Genomic DNA, 12610 nt, shown 5'->3' with positions numbered 1-12610 from the left:
TTAACTTTTAGTCATTTCCTTAAAAGACATGAAAGCAGATACTGTCCTTCTGAAAAGACATTCTGATGGTGTCAGAAAATTACTCCAAATTTTTGAGACTTTTAAGAAAGAATTTTCAGAAAGCTAGAAGTTCATAAGGGAACTGTAAAGAGGGATCCTGGCATTTTTAAGCCAAAGTTTGAAGCTACAATCTACCATGTGGAAAAAGACCACAACTCCTTTAACTTCCAACTATTTTTGTTTGTGAAAATTGTAAATACACAGCAAAAACAGTATGCAAATTATTAATGTATACAGCTCAAAGAATTTTCACAAGATTGACTTTAAACTTTCATGAATAAAATTACAGTCTTTCTTTTACTAAAAGTTTTGTTTAGGAGATTCATCCAGATTGTTGCATATAATGGTAGTTAATTCATCCTCACTGCTGTGTAATATTCCCTTACATTTTTGTCACATTTAAATTATCCATGCTGTTGTTGATGGGCATCTGGGTTGTTCCCATTTGGAGGCTATTATGAACAGTGCTACTATGAACAATTTGGGGTATGTCTCCTGCTGAACATATGTATACATTTCTGTTGGGTTTAAAGCCAGGAAGGCAACTAGTGATAAGGATAAAGTCAACTTCAGCAGATACTACCAAACAATATTTCAAGTGATTATATCAACTTAGACTTACTCCCAGCAGTGTATGGAAGCCCCATTGCTCTGGCCAATACTTTGTCTCTTTCCTATTGGTCATGCCTAGGCATAGTTATCTTAGTGCTTGCGTATCACACTGTGGTTTTTATTTTGCATTCCCCTAAAGACTAATGACATCTATCATTTCTTCATGTTTATTGGCCATTTGGTTATCCCCTTTTGTGAAGTCTTTTCTATTTAGGTTATATCCTTGTTTTTTTTTCTATTGGGTTGTCTGCTTTTTCTCATTAATTTTAGAAATATTTCATATATTCTAGATATAAGTTCTTCATCTGATATCTGTATTGCAAATAGTCTCCCACTCTAAAACCTGGCTTTTCACTTTTAATCATACCTTTTGATGAATGGAAAAATCTTTTAATATAATATAATAGTTTATCATTTTTTTCTTTATAGTAAGTGCTTTTTGGTATCCTGTTTAATAAATCTTTGCCTACCCAAGGTCAGAAAGACGTTCTTCTATTTTTTTTTTTTTTAACAAACTTTTTGTTTTTCACAAAATTTGGGTCTCTGACTCATCTGGAATTAACTTCTGTGTAAAGTATGCTGACTCCTTAAGTAAAATGTAAGGCAGAATCATCCTCATTTAAATGCTTATTTAATCTTGTGGTATTTTTGTTGCAACAAAATGTTTAACATGGAACACATTCTGTCACATATCATTATTTAAAATGTAATTAAAGGACCTAGAGAGTAAAATATATTTTCCTTTCAAAAGCCATCTCTAAGATGGATCTAACTCCATGATAAATATGGAAAGCACTTGATATACCTTAAAGAATCAGACAAATGTTAGACATTATCATTACTAATGCCTGAGTTCTTTTGTAGGCCCAAGATGTCCAAGTCAAAAAACATCTCTTATCACCAATAGACATTAGAAATCCCTGCTAATATTTCTTAGAAAAATTCCAAGTATAATAGGTGCATGATTAACTAAGTAATAAGGATTAACGATCCAGAAAACATGCTTTAACACTCTATTTATTTTGAGAAGGTTTAGCATTGCATAAAAGAAAATGAACATTAGTCCATGCTCATGGTTATTTATTCTCTATCAAAGGCACCAGGGAGAAAGGGCAATTACTAATATGCATTTTCTTTTAAAAAGACTCACAAGAGAAGCTAAATAAAAGTGTAATAATTTTAAAAACTGATTTAAAAAGTATTCAGTAACTAAAGAAAAACGAGTACCTGATCTCCAACTGTCTTCAACTACGTGCTGGATAAGACCTCCAAGGAAAGGAACTCGAACCATTTCCAAATGTTCCAAGTTTCGGGCAGAGGCTAATCCTGTTACTAAAGGGACATACTTCAAGGAGTTTGTAGGTCCTGAGGGGGTAAAAATACTTTAATGGAACAAGCAATGAAAATTGCTTTAAAGATGAATTTTCAAACCAGCAGCTGAAATGAATTAACTTATAAATTCTGTGTAAAATTGACAGCCAAGTAGTGACTCTCTATAATTTATACTTCTTAGAAATGAAGATATTAGCTTGTTAACCGTGTATTTATTCAGCATAAGGATTTTTCAGTTTACACTGGAGAGATACTTAGTATTTTCTGTAAATCCTTTGAAGTCTCAATAGTTTTGAGCTCAAAATAACTAAGGGAGAAAACTTAGTTAAAAATCTGTCTCTTCAGGACGCTTGGGTGGCTCAGTGGTTGGGCTTCTGCCTTCGGCTCAGGGCGTGATCCCGGACTCCCGGGATCGAATCCCACATTGGGCTCTTTGCATGAAGCCTGCTTCTCCTTCTCCCTGTGTCTCTGCCTCTCTCTCTCTCTCTCTCTCTCTCTCTCTCTCTCTCTCTCTCTGTCATGAATAAATAAATAAAATCTTTTTTAAAAAAATGTCCCTTCACTTCAATAAATAGCAGGATCATAAATACCTCTCTATGAGCAGTGTTTTATGAGGTATTGTGGAAGATCACAACATAGTAGTCTTATCATAGACCTTGCAAATGACATGGAGATAAAACTGTGTAATTCTAAGAATACAAAGGCATAACATACCAACTACAAAAACAGGGTCTGTTTGTAACATATAAAAAAGAAAAAAAAGAAGAGGAAGGAAGGAAGTGTGTACCTCAGGACAAGAAAACAATAACATAGTGTAAAGACAAACACTGAGGTGAAGGCTAGTAGAGCTGGAGGGGGGTGCCTCACAATATAAGAAGGTACATATTGCTAAAGAGTCAGAAATAAAGACATCGACAGGGGCCCCAGCTATTCAGAACTTTAAACAGAATAGTTCCCATCTGACAATCTAGGGCAACAGACACTGAAAGTTTCTGAACAGAAAAGCAATACCATAAAAGCAGTGCTTTCTGCTTTATAAGATTAAGTCACCCTACTATTTACATGCAGGATTAGAAGACCAGAGACAAAGAAATCAGAATCTAGTGTAACAATCCTGCAGAAAGTAAAAAGTGTCTATAAAATATATGTAGAGACACTGTGATGCTTTTTCCCCCCCACTAATCCCATGTCTATGGACTTTAAAACAAAAGTACATTTATTTCCACAAGGTGAATAAATTACCAAACATAAATAATAATAACGTAACATAATTCCATCTACAAGCATAGCTATTAGAGTTTGCTTTTGGATATTTTTAGAACAGCATATGTATAATTCCACCATAACTATGTACCATTACCTGCACAGTTCCTCATGACGAAAGTTCGTAAACTGATGCATAGAAAGTCTTTGAACGGCTGTGGTTTAGTGAGTCTTACCCACTTCATATAAAGATGCCTTAGCATTGGTATACAAGGAATTTCAGGAACATTCACCCCTAAAAATATACACCAAAAAACAAAAATCACGAAAAACCCTGTATTCTGCATAAGTGCAACAGTCTACTTTTCAGGTTGACAATTTACCCTTCATGGATATTTTCACCAGAACAAATTATCTAATTAAGGTCTTTCAAGTTTGGCTTATCTGAAACAGGCTTATAAAGAACAATTTAAGCAAACCATAAACACTCTACTTTGTTGTTTCTTTAGAAAAGGCATATAGAGGTGGGATTTTAAAAGTATTCCTGCATTTTACACACATGAATCTTTCTCATAACTCTACAACTCTTCCAAGATAACATACACCAAGGAGATATAAAATAAAACAGGTTACTGAAAACAAAATTATATGGAAAGAATACACAAAAGTACTATTTAACTACCAATGCCCACTGTCCCATCAGTGAGAAAGCTAAATTTCTCAGGACAAAAGCAAGCTAGCTAGCTGGCTTCAAATATCATGATATCCAGAGACAGAGATTAAAGTTGTTTCTACAAATGAGTGAACTGAACCTTAAGGATTTATAAACGTGCGGTAGAAGACAGTCAGCATGACTCCAAGAAAGTAAGAACCCATCATTTATTTTAGTATTTCAAAGTGATGATAGTATTTTATCCTTCCAATCTGTAAGTGACTTAACTTTAGGAGAGACCCTGTCTGGGAGAAAGGGGATGTATAGTGGAAGGAAAAACCAGGAGACATGGAAGAAAAAAATAAGATAGGTAACCTATAAGTTCTAAATGGAAGGAAGCAGATCAGGGAACTTGCCCAACAGTTAAATACCACAGCTTCATGAAAAGCCAAGGAAGTGACACAAATTGAGAGAAATCCCAAGGACCCAATGTGATGACATTTAACAAGCAGTAGTTGGCAAAATCAGTTTAAGATAACTGCAAATTGAAGTTGGTAGAAGGCCTGCCAGCAAGGGCAACTAGAGAGAGCAAAGCTGGAGTACCTTCAAGACTGGTTCTTTAGAAGCTGAATTCTGCAGGATGCTCCCACTATAAGGATCACTCCTTAACCCGCCCATTCCCAAAAAGCAGTTACCATTAGCCTTGAATTACACATACACCCTGTATGGCAGCAGATGGGAAGTAAAATTGATAAGACCAAAGGAGGAAAGGCAGAGGCAATGAGTATAGACTAAGATTCAAGATGCAGAATTCACAAAGGTACATTTAGCATCTACCATAATGGTGGTAATTCTGATTAGGAAACTCAGAGTATCAAGAGTGAGACAGATCCACCAGACAACACAGCTGTATCCTATACCCAATCCACATTTTGCCTCAAATCAATTCTATGAACAAAGGACACAATGATCAGTCTTCCCAGCACGTGCACTAATTTGCTATCCACGTTTCTAATACCATCACAGTGTTAAACTATTGAATTAATCAAATGAATTAATGTATTTCCACAAACTTTACCAACTACTTGTATCCGCAATGAACAATGACATGAATCATGGGAAATATAAAGATAGAAAACACTGACTTTATAGAGCTTGTGTTATAAACATCAGATATTACAGAATTCCTTTATTATCTAAAAACCCATTCTCAAACTAGATACCCAAATGCCTAATCAGAATCAATCCTTGATCTTGTAAATAAAAGGCTACTAGAGAGCATTCGTCTTCAGCCAGAATTGTACACATATGCCCTATTTTAGACCTACTCCTTACCGTCCCTGCTGTACTCCCCACACCACCAGACCTGGTTTCAGAAATTTCTGATTCTTAAGACCATCACCAGTGCCCAGAATATTGCTTACAACAGAGCAGATACTCAACAGGTATACTTTAAGTAAAATATTAATAAATAAATATTAAAAATAAGATGACAGTAAAAGGAGTCCTCCTGAAAACCTTTCAATAATGTGAGCCAAAGGTGGCAAATGAAATTTAAGAAAATATCTGCCCTTATTATTTACGTAGGTGGAAATTACTGGGATATAATTTCATAGACTATTTGGATGGAGAATGTACACCGCAATCACTGCAAATAAAGTGCCTCTGCAAAAAGAGCACCCCCATTTCCCATTTCTCAGGGAAAAAGAGAAGTAGTAGAAGTTTTTCATTGGCTTTGGGTGGGACATAGGGGAATTTTCTGTTGGAGAAGATACCAAGTAAACTAAGCTATCTGAGTTTTTCTTCCTCGATATTCTAGAGCTGGACTGTGTAATCAAGTAGCCACTAGGTGTATGTGGCTGCTGGATAAATGAACCTAAGATAAAAATTCAGTTCCTCTATTTCACCAGCTGCTGTGGGAGCCATATGGGATAGTACAAACACGTGATGTTTCCATCATCACAGAAAGCTGCACTGGAGAACTCTCCTCTAAAGGGTTGAACCAGGACCAAAAGGGCAGAGAAAGGCAAGAGTCTGGCTCACTGAAACAAAACAAAACAAAAAAATCCCAAAACCTAACAACTTTCAAAACTACCCAAACAGTCTTCAAAAAGGGAACAGACTAGTTGTGAGGCAGTATTTCTCTAACCCCCCTATCCCCATCTAGGACTCCTTAATGGGAAATCGAAATTTGTATACACGTCTCACAAGCACTTCTTTGGCCATCATCAACTGCAACAGTCATTTATAAAATTCTCATTATTTCCTTTCAGTGAATGTTCAGTCATATGACATTTCAAGGAGTCACAAGTGACCCAAGAAACATGTACTCACCAACTAAATGTAAAGTTTGAATTTTGGCTCCTATAGGAATTTTCAGTTTATTTTCAGGAGGAATTGGAAAAGCTCCGTTACGATTACGAAATTTCCCCAAAATATGAACATGCGGCATATATGTCCAAATAGATTCTACTAATTCCAAGTGAGAAGTTTCCACACCCTAGAAAATAATGCCAAGCAAGCATAAGAAAAGCTATTAATTTAGCATCCGAAGCTTCTATTTCTGTATCATAAGATGCTAAATATGCAGTGGAACTTAAAAATTTGTTATGAATGAAACCTGCATGTTAAGTGAGCATGTTCTTTCATTCTTTATTATTTCATCAACCAGTTGATATCAAATGTTCAACCAGGTACACTCACCACTAAGTTTGGGCATGCCTGCAAAGCTTCCAGAACGCCTGGAATGCTAAAAGCCTCATGGCCCCGTACCCTTCGCCTCTCAAGGTATCTAGGGTGAAGGCCATAGAGTTGTTCAACATCTGGCATCTTCTTCAATAGTGTTAGAAAACTGGAATCTGTGAAGCCTGAGAAATTCAGAAGCATTTAGAGGCAAGTTCACCTTTGTGTGCATGAACATTTACTAGGCACTTGTAATTTTTTAAAAGTTTAACAACAACAAAAGGTTTACTTTTTCAAGTTTTATAAGACTAACACTATGGCTGAACAAATGGCAAAACAGAAAATATACTCCTTTAGTAAAAGAGGAAACATTTCAGAAACCCCATTTATTCTGAATTAATATTTTATAGAGCTGAGGCTTTTAATTTATGATGGCTTTTTTGCTGCTGCTTTTAAGGTACAGAAATCTTTGACTAGGGGCAGCACACGTCTAATCAGGTAACTTGCACCTATTACTGGATTGGTGGGTTAGAAAGGACCACCTACTTGATCAGCAGCAGTCTCCTCTGAACCTCTAGGGCTCTGCAGAGCACACAACTAAACAAGGAGGGAGATGTGATCCTCACCTTCAGGAAGCTCAGAATTCTAATATAAATCCCATTGCAAACTAGGTTCTCTTAGTCTGTTTCCTAATAATTACCCTATCCTGTGTTTAACTATCACTCCCTGGACATTTCAGAGAGTTCATTCTTCTGCAAAAGACAGATGCAAGTTAGCGAAGAGAACATAAATGAGCCAAACTGAAAAGATGCTGAGCTGACAGAAAGCTATTTATCTGGGAGGCCAACTGCGTTCCATCCACCAGACAGAAATAGACAGGCAGTTACTTTCACAGCAGGGGATCTGGTGAGGTTAAGCAGGGAGACAAGTTTCATACAGTTGATACTTTATTATCTAGGTATTTTGTCTTTAATGGAGGCTATGAGAAATCCAATTGTCTGTTAACGACAAATAAAAAAATATTAACTCTCAAGAATGTAAATGAAGCCCCATATCACTGTCTTACATACTAAAAGTTGTTCTATTTACACAGGGCCAGTCCAGATGACGTGTTAACTTTAGAATCACAAAACTAAAAAGTAAAAAGAGACCTCAAAAATCACTTGGTCTGATTATATGAAGAGTTCTTATTATCATCTTGTAGAATAATCTTCACTACTGAGTCATTCAATGGGATAACAATTCTGTTTTCTCATCTATTCTTACAACCCACTGAAAAAGGTAATTACTCCACTTACGAATGTAAAAAATGAACTTGAAAGAATTTAAAAGCTATGAAGTGGGAGAGCCAGAGTTCAAAACCAAGTGTGACCACTGCCAATGTTCACTTCTTTTGTCATATGCTACATGTTGCCTCTCATCAAAAAATGGATAAAGTTCAAAAAATGGATAAAGTTTCACCTTCTCTACTGAGACTGAGAATCCAAAGAGATCACATATTGTAAACCATAAAGTACTACATAAAAACTTTAGTTATCATTATTACATAGAGAATCTGGGTTTAAACTCCAGGTTTAAACTACTGCCAGAGTGGCATTAGTAATCACAGTTAATGAGATCTTATTCTAGGTTAGAGACTATTTGCTTCAATCCTCTTTTATATTCACTGTAGGGATGAGAAGCTTTGGGCTCATAGGTATTTATCACCATCTGAGAGAAGTCAGCAATGCGCAGACAGATTCTTCTCTAATTTGATAAGGGGCAGATGTGTTAAGGCTATGACTGCATCACATGGGAGCTCTGCAATTCTGCCTCTTTATACAGTGCATTAATCCAAACACCAGAATTCCTGCTGGTCTAACCTCTGTTAAGACAAATCTCATCTGCGGAATGATGGTCATTTTCACACTGCCCTCATTCTTTTTTCTTCTTGCTATATATGATCATTCTCTGGAATAAAAGGAGCCCTTTTCCCTTAGGATGGTTTCTTTGAAGTATTTGAAGACAACTGAGTTTGCCTCTCACTAAGCTGAGTTTTAGCCTCAGGTCTCTGCAATGTTCTTCACAAAAAGGTGTATATACTGATAACTAATTCTGGCCAACTGGTAAGAGTTACCAGTTGACTGATGACCCTTTCAAAAGGATATAGCACCCCAAACTGTAAAGTATTCCCGTATTGAAGACAGACTATCCTGTTCCACTTCACTTCTGTCAAGGCTCCCTCATCCCAACCTCATCACATTTTCAAAATATCAGGATCTGGATAACGCTGATAAAAAGTGGTTAAACAAGACATTCAAAATTGCTACATGACAGTAACTAAAAGGCACTAGTTAATAGACTGGTATTAACTGAAAAGAAGCCTTGATTGGTCCTTAATTCTAATTCTTTCCTTTCAGGTGTGCTCTCCTTAATGAAAGTCACGAACTTTCTTTTCTGGTCTCTTTACCTAAGGTCCATTTGTGTGGTTAGGCCACTAACTCTGAATTCTTCACCTAAGGCCATTGTCTTATTTAAGAATCTCTAAGACCTTGTATAGGCCTTCCAAAAGTGCTAAAGAAATGAAAGCTCCAGAAGTGCAATTTCTGTGGGCTGCTAGACCAGCTTTACAGAAATTGATTAATATTTGTTTAACCAGAGGATGCCATTAAAGGGTACAGGGAAACTATGAAAACCTGCATCATAGAACAAAGGACACTTTGTCAAATATAATAGATATATATAGAGTTCTCCAATCATACATTTGTGGAACAGGCTGACATATGACATAGTTCCTTAAGGAAATAAACTAGTAAAGCCTCAGGCAAAACATATTTTATCAACCCAAACCAATCAAGTAATTTAGATAAAATTCTGCCTCCCTACCAACGAAGTGACTTAGACTGCCTATCTTAAGACAAGTGATGTTTGATGGGAATATTAATTATTAGGTTTCAATAGGGCTCCAGGGTACCTTACAGGCTAGATCCACTTACCACTTGGCATGTATTCCCACCACCGCCCTGCACAGAGATCCACAACCCTCACCACTCTCAGATATAGGGTCACTGCTTCTTTTAGCTTCCTGGAAAGACATTCCATACACATGATATCCTGCAGAGGGAGGTACCTTTGTGAGAGAAAGAAACTCATATTTATCAAGTGGGTAAGTACTTCCTCTCACCAACAGGTTTTTTTTTCCTTCTTCCATGCTCCTACCCCTTCAATGAAATAAGACCTTAGCAATATTTGCAGGGTTTTAAGATTAACATACACATAAAGCTTTTCATTAAAAACCAATGAGTCAGTAATACTCAAGCATCCAAATAAAGTACTGAGCTCCCTTCATAGAGTGGTTTGCAAAAACCTGCCTACTCCTTTTAAGTTTTTACAAAGAAAATCTCAAAGGGGAAAAAAAAAAAAAGAAAAAGATCTCAGTGCGTATCATGCCCTGATGTTAAGGTAATATGAGAATAAAGATCAGAGAGAATTAGTTTGAACATGGCCAATATAATTTTATAGCTTTTACAGAATTCATCTCCTGTAGTAGCTTAAAAAATTCCTCTCTTCACTCAACACCCAGAAACTATTTTCTCCATCAACAAACATCTATACCAAGTTTATAGCATACATTTTTTTCCTAGATCTTTTTATCTTTCAGATCACATTCAAGTATTGTATAAGCATTAAGTGAGAACACCTCGTCCAAGTACAATTTCCTCTTTTCCAACTACCCTGTTATCTCTTCCTTCCTGAAACTTTTCAACTAACCTCTACTTTTGTTGTTTCCAATAATAGCAATATATATTTTGAAAGATCAGAAAATCTCATCTCTCTTCCTGAACACCCCCGCCATGCATTCTTAGATTATTTTTTTAAAAGGCAAAAACTGCCCTTTTTTGAGCTCACATTGCGTCACAGACACTGTACTGTAGTCACTATTTCACAATTATACCAAGTAGGTTGTTCTTTATTTGCCCTCCCCAATCCTTTTTCTTTCTTTCTCTGTGTTGCCTACCCATCTGACTATCAGTTGATTTTGGCCAACACATACCACAGGCTAAGGCTTTCTGTTATTCCTAGTCTCAAAGCTGAACTCTTTGGCACTTCTTATTGGCTCCCTTAACCCTATTTAAACCTCTCTAAATAGTTTTTCATTAAATGATCTTCAAATTCCAGCCAAGTATATGTACCTTGTTTCCTACTAGAACCCTCACTGATATAGCAGGTGCTATTTTACAAGTAGTAAAATCAGCTCAAAAAAGTTAACCTGCAAAAAGTCAACAGCTAGGAAAGATGAAGGAAAAGTAGGGAATGTCAACAGTTGGGTCTTACTCTAATTCCTAAAAATTAGGCTAATTCTAAAAGAAAAGTCCAAGTATGCCTGCTGAGCATTTCTCTGCTCCATTTCTGTCAACCTCTGGACCCTGCCTCTTCCCCTTCAAACTATTTAAAGAGATAAAATCAAATATAATTTTCCACAAAAAAAAAAGCATTATTGCTAACTTAATTTGCACTTTACTTAACTCAGATATAAATAGGATAATTTTCAGAAATTATGACTACACATTTTATAAACAATGGGGAATACTGAATTTGTTTTCTGAATCAAGTTATACACTAAAGTATTTTTTCCATATGCCTGAGTAAATTTTATACCCTTTTTAAGTACAAATAGATCAGTAATCACATGAAAATTATCATACATATTTGCCCTCAGAAAAAGAATTGTATTTTTTCTTCACAGATACATAATTGAAGAGCAGGAGGCATTTAAAGTACATTTTTAAAAAGATGTTAACACTTGATGCCACTCCTTCCATTTGAATATTGAACTGCAAAATGTTATCATATCCACTCTCAACTTATAAAATATGGTCCAATTTGTTTATAATATGTCCTCCCATTATTCAACAAATATCTAACATACATCCCTAGAAACAATTTTACCTATGCTTTCTTTCAGGACTTTTTTTTTAAGATTTTATTTATTTATTCATGCCCGCAGAGACACGGGCAGAGGGAGAAGCAGGCTCCCAATGCAGGACTTGATCCCAGGATTCCAGAATCCTGCCCTGAGCCAAAGGCAGATGCTACTCCAGGATTTTCTAACTGCTTTACAGGTTTAACAAAGTGATGCATTTAGGATTTTACCTATGCTTCCAGGATTTTTTTTTTTAAAGATTTTATTTATTTACTCATGAGAGACAGAGAGAGAGGCAGAGACATAGGCAGAGGGAGAAGCAGACTCCAATGCAGGACTTGATCCCAGGATTCCAGAATCCTGCCCTGAGCCAAAGGCAGATGCTCAACCACTGAGCCACGCAGGCGTCCCTCTTTCAAGATTTTAACAGCTTTAAGGGTTTAATTCATTGATGCATTTAGAATTTGGTATCAGATAATGACAGATAAGAACATGCTTTTATTCCTTTCTCCAAATGGTTCTTGGGTTATGACATCATCACTGAGTAATTCACTCAGCTTTTCCTCACTCATGTGACTACCAAGTTTATCATAAGCTAGATCCCGACATACATTTGAATCCCCATATAGAGCCTACATATGACAACTGTTTTACCCAACTATCTGCTTAATTTTCCCAGGACCAAATCCTCATTTACTGTGTATTTTAGAATGTATTTGAACATCTGGTAGAATTAAGACTCTTTTTCTGAAAAAACTTTCTGAAAGATTTTGAGACTTTTTTCTGCCAAATGAACTTCAGTACCACTTTATGTTAAAAAAAATTCTGTTATTTTGGGTTTCCTATTGCCAGACAGAACTGAACTGACAAAACTACTCTGTGTCATACAACAACAAACTGTAGAAGATAAGGACTACTCCAAACTTATGTTGGAAAAGAAAAATAAAGTGCCCATGGTTCCCTAAAGCAGCTCTGCTATCTCTATTTTAAAACTTCTTTATCTGCAAATATGTAATAATTTTAAAAAATGCAAAACATTTCTAAGAACTTCTTTATGGAAATTTCCCCTAGGTAAATAAAATAGCAGAAAATCCAAATGCTTGGAAAAGTTCATTGCAATTGTTTTAAGACAAAAACTGATGACAATCCCAATGTGAGACTACTAC

The 12610-nt window shown here is 36.0% G+C and overlaps 1 protein-coding gene across 3 annotated transcripts in view; it reads right to left on the bottom strand.

Annotated features, from left to right (window-relative positions):
- Positions 1–12610, bottom strand: part of FBXO38 (F-box protein 38) — a 54699-nt gene that overhangs the window by 32011 nt on the left and 10078 nt on the right. For all 3 annotated transcript variants that reach the window (XM_041749206.1, XM_041749207.1, XM_041749208.1), the window contains exons 3-7: positions 9517–9650; positions 6563–6726; positions 6194–6359; positions 3365–3502; positions 1900–2037 (exon numbers count right to left, since the gene is read on the bottom strand). In XM_041749206.1, the coding sequence (XP_041605140.1) occupies positions 1900–2037; positions 3365–3502; positions 6194–6359; positions 6563–6726; positions 9517–9650 (740 nt within the window). The remainder of the gene's footprint in view (positions 1–1899; positions 2038–3364; positions 3503–6193; positions 6360–6562; positions 6727–9516; positions 9651–12610) is intronic.

Source organism: Vulpes lagopus, chromosome 3, assembly GCF_018345385.1.
Source record: "Vulpes lagopus strain Blue_001 chromosome 3, ASM1834538v1, whole genome shotgun sequence".
Lineage (NCBI taxonomy): Eukaryota > Metazoa > Chordata > Mammalia > Carnivora > Canidae > Vulpes > Vulpes lagopus.
The sequence above is the reverse complement of the archived record's forward strand: the minus strand, read 5'-3'. Positions and strand labels throughout refer to the sequence as shown.